At 42.0% G+C, this 25,550-nt stretch overlaps 1 protein-coding gene across 3 annotated transcripts in view; it reads left to right on the top strand.

Moving 5' to 3' along the window:
- Positions 1-25,550, top strand: part of CUNH9orf3 (chromosome unknown C9orf3 homolog) — a 402,054-nt gene that overhangs the window by 245,926 nt on the left and 130,578 nt on the right. For all 3 annotated transcript variants that reach the window (XM_019517353.1, XM_019517354.1, XM_019517355.1), the window contains exons 10-11: positions 8,813-8,856; positions 22,182-22,242. In XM_019517353.1, coding sequence (XP_019372898.1) covers positions 8,813-8,856; positions 22,182-22,242 — 105 coding nt within the window. The remainder of the gene's footprint in view (positions 1-8,812; positions 8,857-22,181; positions 22,243-25,550) is intronic.

Below are 25,550 nucleotides of genomic sequence, written 5' to 3'. Positions count from 1 at the left end.
CTATGGATAGCAGATATACTGATGGGATATCTCCTGGTGTCTTCAGAAACAATAGATAGCTTGCAGCATCAGGGTTTTGGATTTTTACTTGCTGTGAACAAGCCTTAGCTTAGCATGACTTTTCCAGATCTTACTATAGTCCTTTAACAGACTTAAGGCAATTATTGGAGTATTCATAACCTTTTGTGGAGAGGACTTCCACCAGTCGTCCCAGGAACAACACTTGTAGTCAGGGCTCCAACGGGCTGGATGTTGTGATGAACCCTTTACCATTGTTCAAATGTTGCCCATACCCCCGACTCGGTGTCTTGCCTCAGCATTCCCTAACCTGGCAACCGAGTTTTAGCCAACTAAGTTTAAATAGGCCTCCCATAGTGGGACCGGGAAATGTATGGCCCGAGATGCCTATTAAACTTACTTCTGCTTAGAGGTGTGTGTGTGCAGGGGGGAGATTAGACACTCCAGATTAGAACTGTTCTGATAAATGCTGAGCTGGGTGTGTGGGTTGATTAGCATTTGGAGCACAGATTCCCCATCATGCAGTGCTCCCCTGCTTCGCTGATCCCAGAATTCACTGCAGTCTCTGCTTCAGGCTTTCTGTTCTCCATCTCTCATGTAAATGAATGGTCATCTGGTTCCATCTCGGATCCAAATGAGACCTAGGGCAGTTGTTTCACTCTTGTCACCCTTATCTGCACAGTTTTAGGTGTGTCTCTCACTGCATCTTAATCAATTTCTGTTTAGGTAGAGGAGGGGAGAGGGAGGGATTCTTTGTGAGTCAGACAGTCTGTGTCCTATGTCAGCGTTCCCCAAGAACATGGAGCTGAGAGGTAACATCCTGACCTAGGCCCAAACCCTGGCCCAAGACAGCTCAGATAAGACTCTCATTGAGTAAGCAGAAATAGATGGCACCACACCATCCACTGGTAATTTTTGACAACTGGGGGAAAGGATGGCTGGTAGTGTGTTCTGGAGCTATTGGTAGGGACCTACTTAATTCACAGTTTCACAGATTTTTCAGAAACTGCAAAATTCAGAGTTGTCTGTAAAATCAACAAAAAAATAAAATGCCAGCTCCCCAGTTGGAGCCAGTGGTCGTTGCTGGTGGGAGCAGAAGACACTGGCTGGCAAGGCAGCACAAAGGGAAGCAGACAAGATGGCAGTTGCCCCCTTGTCCCTTCTCCCTCTCTGGGGCCTCTCTGCCAATCTGCACTGAGGAGTGGGGCTGGTCAAAGGGCAGCCAGCAATCAAGATGGTGGCCACCCCCTCATCCCTCCTCCCCCTGGGTTCTCTCTGCCAAGCAGTACCAAAGGGCAGGGCTTCTGCAAAAAGCCTGCAAAATTGGCTCTGTGCACTGCAGGTTGGCCACAAAGCACCCTTTATCTCACCGTGCCTTAAGTAGGTCCCTAGCTGTGGGGATGGCTCATGGCTCAGGGGTGGCTTAGGGCATTGGGGTGTTTTATAGTTTGGGAATGCCTCTGGGCTCTGGTGTGGCAAACAGTTTGAGGAATTAGCTAGGTGCAGGGGTAGCTGTGAGTGCTGATTGCCCCAGTGGGTAAAGATTGCCTCCTCACAGATTGTGGGTGCTGGTGAGGTACCCCAGTGCTCATAGACTGTCCACAAAGGGAAGAGGAGAGGGAGTCTACATCTCCCCTCTTCTCAGCCTTTCAGCCCCTCAGGCACCCCCCTGCTCATGCTCGACATATGAAAACAAAATATAAAAATACACAATCAGAGCCAAGGCGTTTGTTTAAGTGCATCTGAGCCTGAGCAGAGGGGTGGCTCAGGGTGGCTGAGGGGGTAAAGGCCTGAGAAGAGGGGAGGTGTAGACTAAAATATAGTCTACTGGGGTCCATCGGTACACTGGGGTGCATCAGCACCCACTCCTGCAGGAAGGAAATGTTTACCAGAAGGGTTCTGCACGGTGCAGAGGAATTGAAAATTGCTGGTATACCTGTGCTTGCACCACAAAACTTGTGACTTGTTGGCCCAGTTAAAGTGCTCAATTACTGGACTAGTTAAGGCACTCGGTGGGTTAGTTAAAAATGAATTAATGTGTGAGAAGTGCTGGCTAGAAACCCAGTCCACCCTCTGCACTCACTGACCACACTGCTTAAAGATGGTGGCTGCCAGCCTCCATCTCCTCTTCCTGCTGTGGACTTTCTATGCACACTGAGGTGCAACAATGGGTTTCAGGGACCACCTCCCCCAGTCCAACGCTATTGGTTACTGGGAGTTAGATTCCACATGCCATTACCTAAGGGCACGTTTGGCAGAGCTCCTGCCCTCATGGAGGGTTTGAATTCCTCAGGACAGCTTTTGGGGGGAATGAGGTACAAAAACACACAATCAAAGGCTTTTATTTAGGTGCATCTGAGCAAAGGCAGAGAATTGGCAGAGGGAGTGAAGGCCTGAGAAGAGGGAAAATGTATACTAAAATATAGTCCCATGCCACCTGGCATCTCTGCCCCCCAAAGGCACTGTTGGTATGGCCGTTCTCTACCAGTGGATGACAAGAAATGCCACCACCCTCCCAGGTGCCTGCACCCCACCAGCAGGGGGCAGCACCACTAAAAAGGTACCTAAACTTTGTTGATGAGATAGGAGGGTGCTTCATTGCTCTCTTTCTCTCTTTCCCCCTCCCTCACTGCACACACAGACCCCCTCCCCTCCTGGCCCAGGGTGCTGGTGTGCCCCAACTCCTGAAGTCCAGTGATGCAGCTGAGGGCCACATGGTGCTGGAGCAGCCGTGTGCAGGGAAAGCTGCCCCAGGCAGACACTTCCAGGTGGAAGGGGTGGGGGCAGGAGGGGACTGAGGGTGAGGCCTGGCCAGGTTGACCTTTCTCCTGACTCCTGCTGGCTTCCCCTGGGCCCTACTGCCCCTGGCTCCTCGCAGGGTGGACAGGGAGCAAGGAGCAGATAAATATTAATTTTCTAAACTTTGTAGGTGCCCCGTGGGCTGGATAGAATGGCCTGGCGGGCCAAATTTGGCCCGTGGGCCGGATTTTGCCTTCCCCAAGGTAAGCCGTCACCCTATCTGGCTAAAGAGTATTGTCAGATAATAGAGTGTGAAGTTGGGGCATCTTAGACCACCTATCTTGATAGGACGTGGTAGTCTTTGTAGGGAGAATCTAGGCTTATTATCAGTAATCCACAGGAGGTATCTCAGCATGTTGGTTTCAGTAAAAAGTCAGAAATATAGATAGGGAAGGAATTCAAAATAAACAAGATCCAAGAAGGACATTAGTTTTAAAGTTATGGGTTATTTTCCCTAAAGGGAAAAGGGTAGTACTTGCCGTATTAACTCTCCTGCTAACTGTATAATTAATAGGCCTAGGTTAATTTGACTATGCCTTTAATTTCCTAAAGAACTGGATGCCAAGGTACTTGAGGTTTCTCTGTTGCCATCAGAATGCCTCTGTAGAGGGATCACTTCAGGCTATATCTAACTAATTTATTCCAAATGATCAGTTAGATAATTTTGCCTAATTCTTTGGCCACTGCTTGCACAACATTTGGAATAGATTGATATGGGTTTGTGTAAAGAGGGCCATTAACCCTTGTTACTGAATGCAGGGTGACAGCAGCAGTGAGGCATACTGGAGAGCTGTATACTTGCTTACAGAGAAGGAGGCTGCAGGTGTAGCCACAGCGAAGCAGGCTGCAGAACAGTACACCTGAGGAACTCCTGTACCCTGTTAGGGAAGAGGAGTGAGGTGACTAGAAGGGGTGAAACCAAGCAGGGTATTTAAACAGCTCCTAGGCTGAGGAATCAGTCTAATCCAGATGAGAGAAGGAGCTCTGCAAAACTGAAAGGAGACACAGGGAGATAAATTTGTTTATGGTTTTGTTTCAGGGTTTGTGTTGGCCATGAGGCATGAGTGTGGTTGTAGAGGATAAAAGGCCATGGTAGGTGTACAGGAGAGAGACTGCACAGTTTGATCAATACGCTTAGAGTATAGAGATAGGTAGAGACTGCCAGTCTGAGGCACTAGCTATAGAGCCTGGAGAGGGACTTACAGCCAGTGGGCCTAGCAATGGGGCCTGGAAAGAAACTGTTAGACAAAGGGCTAGCAACGGAGCCCAGAAACAGGCTGTCAGACAGAGGGCCTAGTGAGAAGGCCCTAAGAGTGCTTGGTTGAGGGCAGAACCTGTGGGCCTGGGAGAGACAAAGTTGAGGGTAGAGACTGCAGTTTTGGGAGAGCCCAATTAAGGGCTGACAGTACAAGCTGCAAGACGAATAAGCCATGTGTGGGTGCCAGGGAAAGAGCAAGGCCTGGAAGAGGATAGCTGGTTGGGAGCACTTAGAGAAAGAGTGAGCCCCAAGAACAGATACGAAAAAGGTGTTGGCTGAAACTCGAGAAAGCAAGGAATGCCTTGCTCAGGGAACTGACTGCATAGGCGGTGGAAGACTGGGGCTAACAGGGCGTAGCCCCCACAAACTTTTCATGGTGGCTGGCAACAGATGCAGCACCATGCTGCTACTGTCCTGCAGTTCCCAGCGCTGCTTGGTGTGCAGCCACTTTGCTGCCGCTGCATACAGCACCAGAGCGCACTGGCCCCACAACAAGAGGGGTGGTGGTATTTTCCCCCACCGCTTATGGAACTGTGCTAAAAGATCAGTCACTATGCCAGCCCAGTTATGAGCAGGTTAGAGTGAATCATCTAAAGCAGGGGTGGGCAAAATGCAGCTCAGGGGCCGGATGCAGCCCACCAGGCCATTCTATCCAGCCCACGGGGCCCCTAAAAAATTTAGAAAATTAGTATTAATCTGCCCTGGGCTACCTGTTGTGCGGCCCTCGATGGCTTGCTGAAACTCAGTAAGCGGCCCTCTACCCAAAATAATTGCCCGCCCCTCATTTAAAGGGTCGCTCTAGTGGTCTGAGAACAGCCTCCCAAATTTATAAAATCATCAAAGGCGTGACAGGCAAGAGCAAGAGAGGTGGCCAGTGCAGGGGGCAGAGTGCCTAATAGGTCTCAGTGGGCTGTCAGAGGGCACGAAGCACCATAGGGAACTTGGGAAATACAGACTAAATGAAAACACTGTAATGTGATTTCATAATTAGTTGATTATTACATAACTAGTGAAAAAGCCTGTCAAACATGACAGGCAAAAATAGGCTACTTGTTATAGGGTACCACATTTCTGTTATCCATTGTGTCATCACCAACTTGAGCTGTTCTGCCTGGTCTTCGTCTAGATCAGAGGTGTCCAACCTTTTTGAAAGTGGGGCCAGATCATGAAGTTTTTATTACCCAGTGGGCCGGCGAGCCATATTCAAAGACCTCACAGGAAGTGGTATCACATCACCCCCCCAAAACGAAAGTACAGTGTTTACCTTCGTTTCCCATCGCAGCACCTCGGGCCTCAGAAAACAGCTTGGAGGGCTGCATGGTGGCCCGCGGGCCACATGTTAGACAATCCTGTTCTAGATAATGGGTATCCATCAACATCTCCAAATGTCTTCTCTCTAAAATCCTTCGGCTATTTCTTCAAACATTGATGATTTTCCATGCATGGTGCATTTGGACTCAATCCTCCACACGGTCCATGGATCATACATCTCATCACAGTGATCTTTGCTCAACAGGCAATGCATTGTTGTACGATTGAATGTTTGTTTTAAAGTTCTGGTAATGCTTCTTGTTCCAATTCGTCATCGAATCCCACAAATACTCTGGAAATGATTGTCTTGGAGGCAGAATCACTTTATGCTTATGACAACAGCTCTGGAATTAACCATCTGATGGTCTTCAGCTTGGAAATTTAAAGAGTTATAAAATTGGCACACCATGTTCATCAATCCACAACTATGTTCCTCAATCTCGTTTCAGTGAATCTTTTGTTGTCTACTCTTTTAGCCTGTCTTCTGTTGCCTCTGTGAACTCTTTGCCCTTCTATTGCATCTCTTCTGCAACATCCTCTTTGCTCATCTGTTTTATTGCATCTTACTCTTACTATTCTTTCTGCATTCAATTGTTGTGTATTCTCTGCTTCACTCACTGTCTCTGCAATCCCTTTGCTTTTCCATTGCATCTTTTCTACGATGTCCTCCTTGCTTATTTGTTTCATTTTGTCTTACTCTTGCCATTCTTTCTGCATTCAATTGCTGTCTATTTTCTGCTTCACCTTGATAAGGGTGTTATGGGTTAAAGTAAAAATAAGAGTGTTAAGGGACAATTTTTGCTTGGATATTAAGAATACACCATAACTAATTGAAATCAATCACTAAAAGTCCAGAGAATTGAGCATGACAGGCAGAATGGCAAAGGCACAAACAAAGCAAATTATTATAGAGGATTCGTTGGATATTCATTGTCAGTGAATGGTTATCAGTGGCTCAATGTCTAAGTCTTCTCATGTTTCTACACCACATTTGACCATTTTGTTACACATGCTTGTGCTTGTTTTTTATACTTTGCAAGATCTTTCATTGTACACGTGCCTTTGAGCAGCAGGCATTGCAGCAGGTGTTGCATAGTCTTAGGCTCTGTGCCACAGTCACAGGTGGTTGAACCAATGGTGTAGCCCTACTTCTCCATTAGTTCCTTGGAATGTCTGACTCTGGTATTAGGTGGTTGAGATATTGCCACATTTCCCATCATCAGCCCCTGGTGGTAAGGACTCAGCTGCTGGAATGTACATTTTTTCACTGTCAGTTATTTTCTGTAGCCTCTTGTTCCACATCTGCAGTCATGCCTTCTTGGGTGTGTTATTGAGAGGTTGGGTGCTGGTGAGGAAGCTCCCGCATGACTTCAGACATATGTGTGCTGTGGGATGGTCATACAGTGGGTGTCTCACATCTTCAGTTTGTCCTGCTCGTTCTATCTACAATTTTGAATGTTTAGGTGGGAGTCAAGTGGGATTCCCCAAAGGTATTTAAATTCTTCATTAATGATTTGGACAGTGGGATTGAGGATAAGGTTAGCAAATTTGCAGACAACACCAAGTTTGGTGAAGCTGCAGATACTTTCCTACTGGAGAGTAGGGCTAGGATCCAGAATGAACTGGATAGCTGGAATATTAGTTTGCAATTAACAAGATAAAATTCAAGAAGGACAAATGCAAAGTCATGTACTTGGGATTAAATAATTGAATGAACAAATGCATACTGGGGAATGCCTGGTTAGACTGCAGGACTTCAGAGAAAGATCTGGGGGCTACAGTAGCTGAATAAGCCAAATATGAGCCAGCAGTGTACTCTTGTGAAAAAGGCCAACAGTATATTAGATTGTATAAACAGTAGTATCACTTGCAAGTCAAGGAAAGTGATTCTTTTGGTCTCTTTAGGACTCACCTGGAGTACCATGTCCAGTTTTAGGCCCCACACTTCAAAAAGCATATGGGTAGATTAGAAAGCCCAGTGAAGAGTAACAAAAATGATTAGAATCCTGGGAAGAATGACCTATGAGGAAAGGCTGACAGATCTCAGGTTATTTGGTCTGGAGAAAAGACTGAGGAGGATTTGATAGCAGTCTTCAAATATCTGAAGGGGAATTGTAAAGAAGATGGAGATACACTTTTCTGTGTGGCCCTAGGTGACAGGACTAGGAGTAATGGCCTCAAGTTGCAGCAGAGGAAATTTAGGTTGAAGATTAGGAGGAACTCTCTTTCTGTGAAGGTAGTCAAGTATTGGAACAGGCTCACTAGACAAGTTTTGAACACTTAATTCCTGGAAAATTTCAAGTGCAGACTTGGCTGGGATAGTTTAGACCCGGATGACCCTGCCTTGAGTAGGGGACTGGCCTAGATGGCCTTGTGAGGTCCCTTCCATGATCCTATTATCTTATGTAATCCCTCTTCTTTTGATATTGAACAATATAATCATCACTCATCAAAATAATTGTTGAATATCTTGAGACAGCCACCATTCCTTTGAATTAATTTTGCTCCCTTTAACACAACACTTGGCTGGCCTGAAGAGCAAGAGTTCACATTCAGGAATCTGAAAGCTCCCCTGCATTGCAGTTCAGGACATCACTAGACTTCTGTCCCTCTTTTTAAAAATATTGATAGACTTTATTTCCTGCTAAAAAGAAGCTCAGTATAAAAAATGGAAAGTTCAGATTAATAGTACTTCTTCTCATAAGAGTGTTATGGTGATTCAAGTAGTTAGTGCGTTGTATTGAAGTGAGTGATGTAAAAATGAGATTGTTTTAAGTGGGTGCCAAAAAACCTTTAGTACGTGAGAGGTAGTTATACAAAGAGTAACACTGTATTATAGTCGGGGTTACTAGTACCCCTTATAATTAAGGTTGCCTGACATTTTCCTTCATAAGACTGTATATTTGGTTGCTTATAATTTTGCCAGACTTTAGCCACATGGGCTGAAATTTTCCATTCCAGGTGCTGGTCTGAGGCAATTTGAGACAAAGAGTGAGAGAGGGAGAGAGAGAACAATGCATGCAAAAGAACGAAAGAAAGAAGATGTTCAGCCCACATCAAACAATTTTCACAACCATTTCTTTGAGAAATTCTAGAAACCAGTAGGTGTGGGAGCAATATCTTGAAATTTGTCAGGGAGTGGCATTTGTATCAGTGACATGCTTTTAAAGAAAATAGCATGTGATTATATAATTAAAGACTATTTTAGAATGCATGTTTACAGAAGGGCTGAAAGAGGGGCATTTCTTAACTTTTACATGCTGAGTTTTGCGATCTTAATAATATAGTTTTCTAAGTAGAAAAAATATAGAATTTTGTTAAAATATACAGCAGTCTTTTCAGGACTGTTTTTCTGTTGTTTGTGCTGTAGACCCAGAACTGTCTTTTGATAGGCATATTAATTGGGGCACTTTGTTCCTTTGCCAGGATTTCCTTTACATGCTGCTGGAGGACATCCCTGAACAAAAAGGGTAAGTGAGAATTAGAGGTCAAAATATATGGAATACAGAGTAGAGGTCAGATGTATAGATCAGATATGCTAGCCAGAAATGTTAGCAAAAGTTCTCATTTAATATAGTTGAGATTCAAGATTTATATATTTATGTTGACTTATATTAGTATGTGAATGTGTGTATGTGCATTTATATATTAGACTTGCACATGCACATGTTTTATATTTATCAAACATTCGTATGTTTTAAGTGAGATCTCAAATACAGAAAATTAACAGGAAAAGTAAGTACAGGCAAATTTCAATAGCATTTTTAATCCTGAGAATATTTCACACGTAAATAGCACAAATAGCACCTTTCATCAGAGTATCTTAAATCACTATCTAAACATTACAACATATAACCTCATAGTACTGTCTTGTGTAGGAAAGTATTTAATTTGGTTTTACAGAAAGGAAAACAACTCAGGTGAAGAGAGGTTAAGGGCAAGAGATTCAAAAGACATTAATGAAAATTCGGTGACTCGTCACATGTGCAAGAAAGTCTGTAGCAGAGCATTGAATTGACCTCTGAGCTTTTGTTTCTCTGTCTTGGGTTTCAGCAATAAATCACCCTTGCCTAAAACAACATAACTTCCAGTTTCCCAGAAAGTACACTATGGTCGGGTCAGTTTTTTCTATCTGTGCTCAAGTCAAAGTGAATCTTGTTCCAGAAATAATCCTTGCCCTTAGTGGAACTTTTGGAGAGCTAGTGTATTAACAGACCTCTTTCTTGAGGCAGTTCTGATTGATTCATGTCAAAAGAGGGACGAAAGAGGAGCTGCTCAGCCCTTGATGCATGTTACCTCTCTGGCAATTAACTTGAATGACCTGGGAACACAGCACTGTCTCAGAAAAAGTGTTATCACATTGTATCTTGCATATTTCACACATAAAGTGAGCTGATAACAAAAAGTTTTCTCCTGGGAGAAATGCCATGTCTATTTTTATACTGAAGTACTGCTCAGTGAGTGCAAGGAAATCAGAATTGGGGTGAAGTAATTAACAGCAAATCAGATGCTAAAACAAGCAATAGGTTGATCTTTATGAGAAGAACCCTGAAAATGTTACTCAGTGTCTTAGGCAGCTTAATTGAAATTAAGAAAATACAAAATGAAAAAATATGGCTGTCTATAATTGGTAAAAGCGATATGTGACCTAGCTAGCTCTCTGAGATGTGTGTACAAGTCATTGCTTTCAATGCAAATTGCATATACGTATCTCTGAAGACCAATGTCTCTTCATAAATGTAATCAGTTATTTCTTTTTCCATTTTACAACAACTGTTTGGCTCATTGTTCAGTCAGAGGGCCTGGAAGACAGCTTTTATTTCTTATACTCTTGGATATTTAGTAACTTCTAAAAACATTTATGAAGACTCAAGGCTTGAGTCCAGTATCGAAATTATAAAGTCTCAAAGGAATTCTAGACCAATGGCTGATTTTAGCCAAAATTATAGCTCATGACAATACGGTGACAATTTGACACAAGTGTCTTTCCATTTGCAAATATTTTATCACTGCTGAGAATACTATTTAAATATATTAATACGGTTTATCTGTACTTCCAAAAGGAAGTACTAAAGTATCCTGCAGTAACAATGTCACCATAGGGCAATGTGTAGACATGCCCACAGCGTTCTAGATTGAGCTGGAACACGGGTCAGTCCAGGCCAGACCTAGCACATGGGGTCAGACCCAGTGTGCCAGGTCTGAGGTCATATTTCATGCTGGGTCCATTTGAGAAAATGATTGATCAATCAGAAGCCAGGGCTGCGGGCTGCTCTGTCTGCTGCCTTCTTTCCAGCTGTGGGCATGTAGGACACTGGGGGAGGCAGGCAGCAGTAGTCACAGCTCAGCTCTAGGCACCAGCCCTATGAAACTTTTACTTCTGCTGGGGTGGGCTGGGTTCAGATATGGACTGACCTTGCACACCAGCCTGATCCAGCACATCAGTCCCAGACCATGTGCTGGGTCAATTCTATTTCATGTCAGGTCTGGAGCCACAAGGTAGGTTGGCCGCATTCTGAGAGCTGGACTCGGTGCAAAACCCCAGACTTAGTACGTGGCCCTGGAACCAGTGCACCAGATTGGACTGGCACGTGGTATTAGCCTGTGGCCAGACCCAGCCTATCCCTGCTCCACCAAAAGCAAGGTGTGTGCTGTATTCATGATTAATTTTTCCTATGGGATAGTTACTGTGAGGGTTTGTGTTTGGGCCTATGGTAGGGCACTATGAATGACCTGGGGGTCAGCAAGGTGGGAGTACTGAATACCCAAATGCCAGGTTGGAGTTAGAACCTGAAGACCAGAGAGCACAGGGACCAGGAAAGCTGAAAGGGGAGATCTGAGATGTTTAGTCTGTTAAGTGAAATCCAAAACCAGGGGCCAGAGATTCAGTACTGAATTCCACGGGAGATCCAAGATCAGGGTCAGGAAAAGCCAAAGCCGAGTCAGGAGCCAGGAGAACCAGAAAGCAGTGAGCATGAGGCTTGCCAGAACAGAGGGAGGCTATGTGAAGGCATGCCTGCAGCCTGAGGCTGCAGGTGTGCTCAGAGACAACCCTAGCAGGGTGCGGGGCCCAGGGCAAATCAGCCTGTGTGGGGCCCAGATGCAAAGAAGCCAGCAGCGGCAGGGGGTGAACAGCTGGATGCAAAGCCAGCGCCAGCGGTGCAGTCACCAGCACTAGATGGGCCCTGCAGGAGGGGCTGCAGTTTCTCTGCCCAGCTCTGAATTGGGGCAACTGCAGGGCTGGGGCGGTTGCCCCAATTTGCGCCCCTCCCCTCCCCCCCAAGGGATGGCCCTGGGTGTGTTTATAAGGAGTGAGTGGTGCCTTCAGCAGCCAATCCAGTTGCAGAGAACTGGGGCAGTCTCATTAGTCAGAGTCAGGGTAGGTGTGGAAACTCAGGTGTCTTACCTAGGCAGGCATGCCTGATTTCAGAGGATGGGCAGATATCAAATTGCTAAAATTTAATTTAAAAAATGTTTAACAATCCATCAAGAAAATGAAATTTTTCAAATACTTTTTTATTTTGCTGACACAAATTAATATTAGGTTGATCCAAAATAATTCCCCCTCTCCCCACTCAGTTTTTGGATTTTTCTTAGTTTAGCTAGCATACTTGAGGATCAACTATTTTCACAGTTCTGCTGAGGAGGAACAGGAGGAAAGAAACCTATTCTACCTCAGAATATTTTCTTAAACCAGGATTGCTGAAATTTATTGGGTAAAGGGGGAATGAAGGGCATGCTCTCTGCTGACCTAAAAAGGCTATTTGTAGTTTCATCTTGACAAGTTGTTGGACTTAGGGATAGTTGAATATATGATTTCTACTGAAGTTGTGTGTGAGATAAAACTAGAGTAGGGATAAATGGTTTTAAGTGTGGATACTGTATTTTCTCACATATGGTATGCACCTTCCCTATTATTCAATGTTATATTAAATGTGTTCCCATTCTGTATCCTAGGGATAAGTATCAGTTATTTAAACGTTATCGCTAACATGGTAAAGAACTAGTTTTCATCCAAATGATTTGTCTGGTAGCACTGAATTCAGTCTGCATTCTTTATTTCCTTCCCCCAACACTTCCAAACCATCAGCAATAATAGTTGTGGTAATAATGTTATACATTTTTCTAGACCAAAGAGAGTCAGGAAAAACAGCAAGGCTTGTTAAACAAGTTAAGTTTATTTTAATTAGATTGGTCAATAAACCTTTCTTTTTCCATTTTCCAGTTTTCCTAAGCTTAGATTCACTACAGAGTTTTATTCAAACAAGGAAACCAATTTTGGATATAGATGTGTGCCAGGAAATTTTAACTTTTAAGTAAGACCACTGCAAAGGATGTATGGCTCCATTTGCTCTTGCATTGCCCTCTGGAATGTAAGGGCAGGATTTTAGATTTATGAACATTTACTTTATAACCAGACATACGGTACACCTGAATTTATACACTGCCAAAATCACACTGGATGAAGAGATCAATAATTATGCCAAGTATAACAGATCATCTATATATAAGACAGGCTTTTATTCTTTATCTGCTCCAGTGATAGTTTTCCATTATTGGACATCCTCTGATTTTTATGTGCAAATTTCTGAATAAACTGGGCAAAAAAGCAAGGGCAAGGGGATGGAGGGTCCATCCAAAATATTTTTTTTTAAACAACTTCCAGTAGTGACTAGTTCATCACATATAATTTCAAAGATTGGAATGAAACATATTTACAGATGAAAGCTACATCTAAAACTTTCTGTCTCAAGAATGACATCTACTCAATTCAATCAAATATCATTTTACTACTGAAACTAAAAAGGCCAGTATGTAGGTAATATTAAACACTTCCAGTCCCCAGTGTTAGTGAGGGAATATTTAATCTAAAATTATATATATAATTTTAGAGCGCCCCAGTTAGCACTCTCTGTGCCCCGCTATCAGACAGAGTGCTTGCTCTCAAGGGGGCCATGTGCCCCCCTCTATCCCCTCATGCATCGCCTACAGGTGAGGGTGCTTTGTATCTTGCTAGTCCAAGCATTTTAGATTAAGTATTTATATTTTATGTTGATTTATATTAGTATGTGAGTGTGAGTGTGTGTGTGTGTGTGTGTGTGCACGCGCATGCACACATCCCCCCATGCATTGCCTACGGATGAGGGTGCTTTGTACCTTGCTAGTCCAAGCATTTTAGATTAAGTATTTATATTTTATGTTGATTTATATTACTATGTGAATGTGTGTGTGTGTGTGTTGGGGACTGGAAGTGTTTAATATTATCCAAATACTGGCCTTTTTAGTTTCAGTACTAAAATGACATTTGATTAAATTTAATAGAATGAAGTTGGACAAGATTTTACCCTCAGCTATATGTATGCTGTGACAATAGTGTTGTAATGATATAACTGGTTGTAGATTTTGTCCCATGGGAGACTTTTGCACTGAAACTCCGGAATTAGCACTGACTGAAAATATTCATATGACAAAGTGGAAGGTTTATGTCTTTAAATAACACCATATTGCCATTTCCTATGGGATACATCTGGTAACATCTAAAGTACCCTCCCACCAGCGAATTCCCTCCCCTATATGAATGCTTTAATTTTTTGTTACAGGGGATTTTTTCAGTTGTCTCTTAACATTGATGAGACCCTTCTTCATTTGGATGAAGCATCACAAGTGACATCCTCATTGATTCTTGTCTACCTTTAAGATTTATGAGAGGTGAATTAAGTGCCTAGTTTAGGGGATGTCTTCATAATCTACCCTGGCTCCATTCTGATAGCAGCTCAATTACGGAAATTTCATCTTCAGGACACTGTTCTCTGATTCTATATCTTGGTTGGAAACCAGTACCAGCCAGGGCAGAAAACACTGTATTGGCATATTTGTAGACCCCCTGTTCTGCCCTTTCGCTAAGGAAGATTTAATACAGTAAGGCTAGCATGTGTCAGTGAGAATACCCACCTTGCTTTGTCCTCACAGGTTGTCCTGAGTTTATTACAGAGTATTTGGCTCCAAAGGCCCCAACTTTCTTGGCCTCTCCTCAGGAAGTCTGAAGTCCTTCCTATCCATGATGAAACATCTTATTTCTGCTATTTAATTTCAGAATCCACTGATACCATTTTTAAACCTGTTTTCCTTTGTATCTGTGCACCATCCTGCACTAAGTTTGATCAAAACTTCCTCTGGGGTTTGTAATTTTTACCCTCTGCTGTAAATTCATCCTATTCACATCTGTCCAGCATGCGAGCCATGCAAAGTCTCAGTTTTTGTAAGCCCCAGAAACAGAGGGCGATTTTCATTTGATCCAGATAAATCAGAATTGCAGCTGCTTGAGCTCTGTGTGGCTCATCTCCTGGGTAATCCAGTTATATTTCTTTGTGATTTTTTTTCTTTTTTTCATCCAGTATGACAAATGCTAAGAAAAGCACTAAAACACAATTTCTGCACTATATTGCAGACCTAAGGCTAACTTGTGTTAGAGCTTAGATATTTTTAACTTCAGTAACTGTGGCTTAGTAAGCGCATTCTCTGCAAGTTTTCATAAATTACCAGCGAAGCACTAAGTTAATGTTAAAATGATGTTATAACTTCAAAATACACAGTTACAGAGTTACCCCTTGTCTCTTCAATTTACATCAATTTATTGCTGGTCAAATGTAAGAGATTTTAAAAGCACAAATAGTTGATAGGCTCTAATTCCTAATGAAAATCTATTTAAAAAAATCTTTCAGAAAATTTTTTATTCTGTGTACATATGCTGATGCAAAAATACACCATCAAAGGGATTCAATGGTAAAAATCTTAATTCGAGTTTTGTTCTTTTTTGGAGGTATGCCTAGTTACGTTGCTGGAATTTATTTTAAGTGTTAAAGAATTTGTAGGACCAGATGAAGGAATAAAAAGGCATTATTGAAAAATCTTTGACAATTAGATATGGCAGTCTTCTTCATCCCTGTACTAAACTCTTCTGTTTTTTTAATGTGAAGTGTTTAACAGCTACAACATTCTACCACAAAACTAGTTATTTTCCTTGATTAGTGAAGCAAATGATTCCTGTGCATAAAGTTTCTGAGTGTTTTGGGGCACTTTGGATGAAAATCTGACTTGTAATTTTTTTGTTTTAAAGTACTAAACTAATAGCGATTAATAATTGTGTTACAGTGCTGTGTAGTGGTCTTACGTGAGACTGGAGCTTTAATTACACTATATACACCTATTAATAGATTATCCCTTTACTGGAGAGTTGAAGTCTAAGTAAATAAACAGCGTAAGCTATGTGATGTATTATTGCATTTTTATCCCCATTTTATAAAAGGGTAATTGAAGCACAAAGTGATTGAGTTATGTACTACAGATCACATATGAAACTTGTGCTAGAGCTGAGTGCTAAACCCAGGTTCCCAAATCCCTGTCCAGTACTTTTATCATAAGGCCATTTTTTTTCTCTTTTGTCTTAATTTAGAAAATTATTTAAGCATCTGGTTTAGGTCATATGGAGACATCAGTGGCCAGTGAGAATTGAATATGTGGATAAGCACCCCTCCTGAATAAGTAACTTTTCCTAAACAGAGACTTCTATAAATATCATGCTCTATGTCCTTTCTCTGGGATAGTTGCCTTGCCACAGTAATCCATGTCTAGCAACAGATGTTGCATCTCTACTGCGGTAAACCATTTTATCCTGGGGCAGACGTCCATGTCTGTTTTCCTAGGATAAATCCTAAAAAGGTTCACAGGATAAGAAGTACTAACAGTTTATACTGGGACATTGCAAAGTGTATCTGAATGATTATCTTGTGATTGCATCATTGGATTAATGGCAGAAAAGCAGCAGTGCATTCAGCCGCTCACTTATACCCTGGCTGGAAAGATGATGTGTGTATACAAAACAAGGATCAATGGTCTCAAGTTTCAGCAAGAGAAGTTTAATAGATAGGGGGGAAAAATCTCGTGAGGAGAGTAGTAAAACACTGGAACTGGGTATACAGAGAGGTTGTAGAATCTCCAACCTTGCATGTTTTAAGGACCCAGCTAGATGAAGCCTTGGCTGGGTTGATTTAGTTGGGGATGGCCCTGCTTTGAGCAGGGTGTTGGACTAGATGACCTCCTGAGGTCCCTTTGTAAATTTCTATATGACAATCCTGGGATAATTTTGTTCCAGGACAAACAGAGGCACAACTTGTCCAGGGACAAATGCAATGTCTGTTCCTAGCCATAAGTAATCTATCTTTTTTGAGCCTGCTCCATTAAGGGTGCTGACAGATGTTCAGACCCCCGCTCTAACTCATGGCACTTTACATAAAGCCTTATGAGTTAGAGCTCCCCAACCCAACAAACCCTGTTGGGTTAGAGGGGAATTGAGCCTGCCTGTACCAGTTCTCCTAGCCAACAAGCAGGGGCGCTTCAACAGCCTCCAAGGAAACTGCCAAATTGGTCCTCTCCCCGTGCGCCCTCCCCCTGCCAGCTCCTGGGCTGTCAGCAGAGAGAGAGTGAAGGGACCAGCAGCAATTGCTAGGCTGCTATGCCCAGCCTGAGCTGGGGTGGGGAACATAAGTTCTAAAGCAGAGCAGCTTAATCTGTCTGATTAGATAAGGGTTAATTTTTTGCATGATCAGCCATTTTAGAAGTGCTCTCAAGGTGTACACTTGTGTTAGGGCACAGCTGTAGAGCACTTTCAGGGGCCAGATCACACGAAAAATGTCACTTCTATCTGAGCCCCAAGTGAGCAGGAGTTTTTCCATTTATATCAGAGGGCTCTTTGTTATCTCCAGACTAAAATCTTTGCAGTATACTGTATGTTGGGGTACACTAATAGACCACTCAGTATGCATCTGCACTAAGTTTTAATGGATGCATCTACATGAGACATTTTACTGTGCAGCAGACTAATTTGGTATACAGTAAAGCATCACCATCTACATGTGTGTGGCAGTTAGGTCACAGTAGACTAATTTTCCGTGCTGCTGGATAGTCCAATCAGATATAAGTGGTATCCAGCAGCATAATAAATTACTGCACTTAAATGCACGTGTAGATGGTGATGTTGGGATTAGCTTAGTCCAGCTCAAATTGAGCTAGATTCTAGAGTATATTGAATCTCATTCATTGCATGTATAGATGCACCCACTGTGTTCCACTGAAATAGTTATCTGAATTCTAATCAGAATCATAGAATCATAGAATCAATGAGTCAGAAAGGACCTAGACAGATCATCAAGGCCGACCCCCTGCCATGGGCAGAAAGGAGCACTGGGGGTAGGAGGGGTCATGAGACCCCAGCCAGGTGCCTATCCAGTCTCCTCTTAAAGATTTCCAGGGAAGATGAGAGCACCACCTCTCTGGGAAGCCTATTCCAGGCTCTGGCCACCCTTACAGTGAAGTAGTTCTTCCTAATATCTAACCTAAACCTATCCTTCCTCAGCTTGTGGACATTGTTCCTGGTGACTCCAAGGGGGGCCCTGGTGAACAGACGTTCCCCAAGTCCCTGCTGGTGGCCCCTGATAAGGTTGTAGGCAGCTACAAGATCCCCCCTCAGTCTCCTCTTGCAGAGATTCAAAAAGTATGGGTTGTGGGGGAGCAGGCTGTAATCCTTACTCTCAAAAAAGCCTTTTAGAATTGCAATAGTATCTGAGCAACACGTTTGCATATTTTTTCCCCTTGGATAGTATGGTGACTTAACAGTGGGACTCTCATCATATGCTCATTTCAGAGTCCGTATTTGGAAATGCCCTCCTGTTGATTCTGAACCCAGAGAAAGTTAAATAAAGATTTAGGCATCTTGAAGCTACTGCAGATGAAGCATGATTATTTTTCATTGATCTTCATTAAAAACAATCATATCCTTAAAGTATAGCTATAGTCTGGAAAAAAATATTAAAACTAGCATCATGGTGTTCTGTGTTTATTGTCCCTAAATGAAAAACAGATCAAATTTACAAGTAAAAGAGTTTTATTTTTTTCCTCTAGCTGCTAGCAAGCAAACTCCACTGAGACTGTGAATATCAAGCTGTGCTCCTTTTGACTTTGCACCAACAAAATCAAAATTCTGTACTTGGAATGTCATTAATGCTGATGATGATGCAAGAGGCAGAATAGAAGTCAGCTCATTCTCTTCTACAGCCTTGTTGATCCTGTGGTGCTAAAGGGCTTGAAATATTTATTTTTTCCTCTTAAAGGAAAAAATAAAGTTACTTCTTTGAACATACTTGTACTGTAATGCAATTTTTAAAAGAAGGACTAGATCATCATTTTAAGAAAATCAGAAAGGTGAACGTTAAGTATTAAATCAAATAAACCAATTCCCTTATAAAGATGTGTTATTAGTGTACCCCTTTGCTTTCAAATGCAACATTACAGGTAAAGTGACAGGGAACCCTCAGCACTCTCAATTAATCATTCAAGTTACAGAATTATTTCTCAGAAAATATCTGTATTTCTTCTCATTAACTTTGATTATATGCTTTTCTCTCAATGTCAAAATACTGATAATTATTTTTTTCTTCCAAATAACATAACACTCTTGGACGTTAACGTCTATTACTTGTAATACTCCACCTTGTTAGGGTCAGTGTAATGCAAGAACATAACATCTTTTGGGTATTCATTGTGGCTAACAGTAGTTGGGCAGATCAAGTCTGAATGCTTGAATCATGTTATCAGAAACAGATAAAGAAAAATAACTCTGTCTCAGGGACCTAGCGGTTAAATGCACTGAACCCAGTGGACTTGCACAAGCAGCCAGGTACCAGATAAAAATGGTCAGGTCTGGATTTAAATAATCCATGCTGATGTAGAATGCTGCCATATACAAATATGTTCCTGTGTTCTGCATACTCTTAGCTATCTGTAAAAAATCCATTTCCATAGTGATCAGACATGCAGAATGGTAATTTCCTGAAAGTTCAGGATCCTGGCTAAGTGGAAATACTTCTGCTAGACTAATATCATTATTTGAACCACATGACATGAGGGGAAAACTATCTGTTCATGGCAGAGATTACTGTCTCAGAGCCTGGGGTGAATTTCATCCCTGACTCACAGAGATACTTCTGAGAGAAAGTTTTACCTTAAGTTGCATGTATTATCAACTTTTCCTCAGGAGGTGATGGATTTGTCCCACCACAAACACTTCATCTGCCAACACTGTCTTATGTAAATTACTTGCACAATGGAGACAAGCATTAAATTATCTTGTCCTGAAATATAGATATCTCAGTCTTTTCAAGTCCTTTGTTTTTTACTTCCTTTTTTTGTCCCCAGCCCATTCTTGTTAATTTCTGCACATGACTACCAGGGTGTTATCTTCCAGGTCTCTGGAAAAGCTTTACATTTTGAAGGACGCATAACAGTACTTCTCAGGAAGAATTCCCTTATGGGTGAAACATAAGAGGCACACGTACACGTTCGATTAATGTGCACAAATAACCTCCAGAGCTTATTACTCCAGAGTTTTTTGCCTCCAGGCACACTGTTTGAATGTGTACCCAGGAGCAAGAAACTGGAGCATATTGATCCAGAGTTTATTTGTGCACAGCACATGGAGCCTGGTAGGAGCAGCCCAGGGTGGCAGGGGACCGAGGGGGTCAGCCTGCCAGCCTGGGGGTTCTCTGACTGGGCTCCATGTACTGTGGAGGAACTGGCTGAGGTACAAGGATGCTTCAGCGTGGGGGCTTGCCTGCTGGCTAGCTCTACACTGGGGCACTCTGTGCCCTAGCCAGCTGTGGTAGCATCTACATGTGCGGCGCTGCTCATGAAAAAACTCTGCAGAAGGCTAGGACTTGTGTTTTACAAGTCCTATCCTGATTGCAGAGTTTATTAATTCTATGTCTTACATGTAGAAGCTGAGATGTTTACTGCACAGTTAATTAATCAACTGTGCCGTAAATGTCTCGTATAGATGCATCAAAGAACATCAGTTCCTGGCTTCACCACAGACTTTTCTGTGCCACCTTGAGCCAGCCCATTAGCATCAGATTGTGTATGTTTTACTCACATTGCTGAACAGTTATCCTAATGAGCAGTTCATTGACTTCTAATTTGTGTCAGAATTGGCCATCCTTCCACTGAACAGTTTTCATTCCTCGAATATTCCAGTTGATTTCACACTGGCATTGCACTGAATAAGAGTGACAGTGATAGGATCTTGCCTGCAATCTCACTTTCTGTCAGTTCTTCTGCACCTTACATCAGTGCTGGGCGGATAAAGCCATTACTACTTGAGAGGCACTTGTATGCTGTGGGCCTGATGTCATATAAAAGAGATTCTGAAGGGAAATATTTTTTTCCCAAAATGTTCTTCTATTTCTTGCATTCAACTCAAGAAATAACTGTCTGGAGAAAATGCTACCGTTATAAAAAGAAGCACCAATAACTGAAAACTTTTTTTCATTATCTAAATATCTGTGAGGTGTCAAGATGTTCTCCATAATGTTGCCAAGCAGTTATACCAAAGACTGAGAAGCAGAACTCCTTGGATCTGTTGTAAGCTCTGCCAGTAACCCATCACTTCACTTTGTCCAAGTCCCAGAATTTCTTTTCCTCAGTTTTCCCAGCTGCAAATCAGATACACAGATCTTATCTCTCAGAGAGAGAGAGAAATCTAATGCTTATAAGCGATTGAAAACCATAACTAAAAGTTGCTTTGTAGGTGCCAAGCACTATTGTTTTTATTGCTGATGAATTCTTTGTATTTCATGGCAGTGTCATTAAAATCAGTGAACCTAAAGTTTTCTCAGTGCTTTCATTACAAGCCTTTCATGTCGTATAATCCAGAAATAAATAATCTCTGGAATCAAAACTTTAAGCACAGCTCTACCAAAAAAAGTTTCTTTTACTTTTTTGAGAGTTCACAAAATAAATGTCAAGTGGGAACAAAAAATAAATGTCCCCTCGTGCTAGGACTTCAAAATGGCTGTTTTTTATGCTGATCCTTTGCAGGTTATTGGTCTAAACCTACTGTGATATAGTACTTGAAAGGATAAGAAGGGAAAATGAAATGATAATGCTGGTTTATTTAGGAAATTGGCTATATTTTGTGTTGAGCAACCCTTGGTCAACCAAAATTGATTAAAAAGAACTTTAGGATGCTAATTTAAGTTCTCAGCTTGCAAGCTCTTATGCATGTAGGTAACTGTCTCACTGAGTTCAGTTGTGACAAATTATTTCCTTTGTAGGAGTTGTGGTTTCAAAGTATATTGTGATTTCACCATAAATGTTACCAGGACAAAAAATGTTGAGAAGCTGACATCCATCTCTACTGAGACTTAGTAACTTTGAGGAGAATTAAGATCCAGCAGTGCGTTTTAAAACTCATAAATCTAAGAAGGTTCAAATTTCATTGCAGTTTTTCTTCTGCCCTTTTTTCCCTTACGTTTTGATTTCTGCCTCAATAAAACCCTAATTTTAAATGTCTCCAGTTAATTTTGCCCTGCTGTGGCTTTCTTACAAAAAATAAAAGAACCCAAGCAAAACCGCACAGAGAGAACCAGAGAGCACCTGCTCGTACTTTACATGTGTTTCATAAATGCAGTTTAGCTTCTTGCCCTTGCCCTGTCAGCCCTCATAAGCACTGAATTTATCATCTTAAGTTTAAACACACAAAATCCAATCTGTCTTCAGTTCGCAAGTGTCATCTCTGAATGTTATTAATTAAAAGGAACAAGAATGCAATACATCTGGATTAAAAACCACTGCTTACTCTATAAGACCATGTGTCCACAGAACATGTTTTCTTTTCCTCTGGAAAATTTACATCTGTGCCTGTGTTCCATGAAATGAGTTTAAACTTCTATTTTTACTTTTTAAGGTATGGGCTGTCTGTTGAAAGTATCTTCCAGAACTGGCTTGACACTTCTGGAATACCAAAGGTAAATGAAAATACCTCTTTTCAATAGTTTCCAGACAATGACTTTTTCAAGCACATTGTTCAAATCACTGCCTGTATTTATAACAGGTACAGCACAAAATAAATCTGTTTTGATGACATCTGCTCTGCATGTCTTTATACTATATTCATGTGGGCTCAATTTTGATCAGTTACAGGTTTTTTCCTTCTACTTTCATCTCAGCAAAGCTGCCAAAGGGGAAATCTTTCAGTTTTATTGCTAATCACTCTGGTCACTGGAAAGTGTGCTGTGAGGTATTGTAGTGGGGTTTCACTACAAGTAAGGAGCATTGTTCACAGATGTTAATTTGTGAATTACTGACAGATACACTGACAGCAATAACTTCAATAACTATTAAAGTATTTGTACTTTGATATTTTGTGAATAGTGAGACTTGTTCACAAATCTTTGGAATTTGTTAAGTGAGTTACATTTATTGCAGTAGAGCACTACTGTTGATAAAGATGGGGTAATCCTTTTGGTTTAAAGGTTGACTATTGTGAAATCTCTGAAATCCTTGTTCTTCTTTATAATATCCTTTGTTCTGTCTTCATAATATTTGCCATGCCTCACTAGTCCAAATATGTGCTTTTTTGAGCAATAAGTTTTCAAAATACTGTTGCCCTCCTGCCCTTCCCCACTGCCCTGCCAGAAAAAAAACAAACCAAAATCACTTGATTCTTCAGTTGTTTTCAGATTCAAATTTGGGGCTTATTTATATTCAAACCTCTGCTCCATCCCCAAAATGATTTTGGTCACTTGGGATTTATCTTCGCTAGTGCCTGGCACCAACTGCCTTCTTGGGAGAAGTAATACTGAAACAGGACAAAGTTGGTAGCTGCCTAAAAGGAGCCTAAAAGGGGCTATATAAGAAATAAGATTAGGGGGTCTGTTGAAGCCAGAAGATTTTCAGGCAGTTTCTAAAATAAAATATCTGGGTGGTTCAAGGTGACTTGCTATGGTCATTCAATCTGAGATGTACCCATGTATTATGTGCTTGAGTATTACCATTAGCCACTTTCAGAGAATAGATAAGGGTATATTTTCCTTGTTTTCTCTTTGCATTCTGCAGGGCTTTTTCTGGAAATTTTGCACTGAGACCAAAATACTTGCTGTCCAAATAATATTGTAAAATGCTGTAAAATCCGGATTCTATCTGTTTTTACTTTAAAATCAGTATAAAGGCAATTAACATTACTTAGACAAGATACTAAGCAGTTAGGGACGGTGAAATTGTTATTCACAATATTCTGTAATTTCCTGAACAACTGAGCTGAGTGTGATCAAAGAAAAGCAAGTAGCTTTTTGGTCAAGGTTTGGTTCCTGATACAGAACCCCCTGATTTAAGCTGCTCATACAATGTGCTTATTCATAAATGTTGGTATTGAGACAGGGAATATAGGAACGGATCGCAGTAAGGAGGGAACACACGGCAGAAAGTCAGAGCATTACAGGTTGGTGTGAACGTTAGAAGGAAGCTTAAGAACTCTGCCCCTTTGCCAGCCTTAGGACTGTATTAGGACACAACTCTTGAGGGGTCATCTCATCCCTACCCAGTGATTCTTAAGGAATCATTCCAACACTATGCATTTCAAAACTCAGTTCAGTGATTACAATTAAGAACTAATCCAAGCATTAGTTGTTTTTTTTGATCCCACGGTGAAAGAAAAATCACCTTCAAAGGGACATCTCTTTGTGAGAGTTCAGATGTGCTGACAGAGCAGAACTAAAAAGGGAGAAAGTGTGGGTGCCTTCAACCCAAGTGATGGGCTTTAGAGGAAGGGAAATAGAACCATTTGCGCTCTAACCCTCAGTATTCACTTTCTCAACAAGTACAAGTACATCTCTCAGACTGACTAAGAGAGGGCTTAAGGGACTAAGAGGCACTTCAGAGGCTTCCCTTTCCGCCACTGGTTTTTGATCAAGGGAAGGAACCCAGAACAGAACTAGAGCTTTGAGAGGTATAATCTCCATCAGTTTTCTTATCTCCTTCCTTGTTTTTAGTGCAAATGAGCCTGTGCAATGTGCTGAGCTTACCTAGTCTCATTTCCTCCCCTATCCTGTGTCCAAGGCACTCTCTTCATCTGCATGCTGATACTAAGGAAAAAAGAGATCAGAGAAGCATGGGCATGTTTGAGGAAGAAAGAAGGAAGTGAGAGACATACTGTGTGGGATCTAGGTAGGCCCTCAGCTCTGCTCCCCACACTTCCCTACTTTCATCCCCTCATTACTGTCCCCACCTTCAAAATCTGCCACCACCATGTTAAGCTAGGGTACAGAGATGCAAACAAGCATATTCAGTGTATGATGTGGGCACACATTGCTAGGAGAGGATGGAAAACTTGGGAACATGGTTGCTTAGAGTGTGCCACAGACATACAAGAAGCAAGGGTTTTTTAGTGATATTTTTATTGGATCAATTGTACTGTTGGGACAGATTTTAACGAAGCTTTTGGGTGCAAAGTAGTTTTGCTTGTTGGATATTTTCTATGCCACGGGTGCGGCAACACTAACTCTGCTACAGATGTACAGTGCAGAGACTTGGGTAAAGAAAGGAATGGGGATGCCAAATGCAAGGGTCAGTAGGGACTTGAGAACAACATGCCAGACCAACCTGATTGGTCATGTCAGACCAACCTGATTGCCTTTTATGATCAGGTCACAAAAGTATTGGATCAGGTGTTGCCGTGGATGTAGTCTTTCTGGACTTAAGCAAGGCCTTTGACACCGTCTCCCACCCCATCCTCATTAAAAAATTGGGCGATTGTGGCATTGATATCTACACAGCCAGATGGATTGCAAATTGGCTGAAGGGTCACACTCAGAGGGTGGTGGTGGATGGATCATATTAGACCTGGGGAGAAGTGGGCAGCGGAGTCCCCCAGGGCTTGGTCCTTGGGCCTGCGCTGTTCAATTTCTTTATCAGTGATTTGGATGATGGGGTGAAAAGCAACCTGTTTAAATTTGCTGATGATACCAAAATTTGGGGTGGGGTGAGCACGCTAGTAGGGAGGGAAAGACTTCAGCAAGACCTGGGTAGGTTGCAGGGTTGGGCTAACAAAAACAGGATGCACTTCAATACTGACAAGTGCAGGGTGCTGCACTTGGGCAGTAGTAACCAGCAGCACACTTATAAGATGGGAAACTCCCTTCTTGAGAGCACGGAGGCAGAAAGGGATCTTGGAGTCATTATTGACTCCAAGATGAACATAGGCTGACAATGCGAGGTCACGGTTGGCAGGGCTAACCGGACCTTGTCGTGCATCCACAGGTGCATCTCAAGTAGAGCC

Source organism: Gavialis gangeticus, unplaced genomic scaffold (assembly GCF_001723915.1).
Source record: "Gavialis gangeticus isolate Ggan-Ray unplaced genomic scaffold, GavGan_comp1, whole genome shotgun sequence".
NCBI lineage: Eukaryota > Metazoa > Chordata > Crocodylia > Gavialidae > Gavialis > Gavialis gangeticus.
The sequence above is the reverse complement of the archived record's forward strand: the minus strand, read 5'-3'. Positions and strand labels throughout refer to the sequence as shown.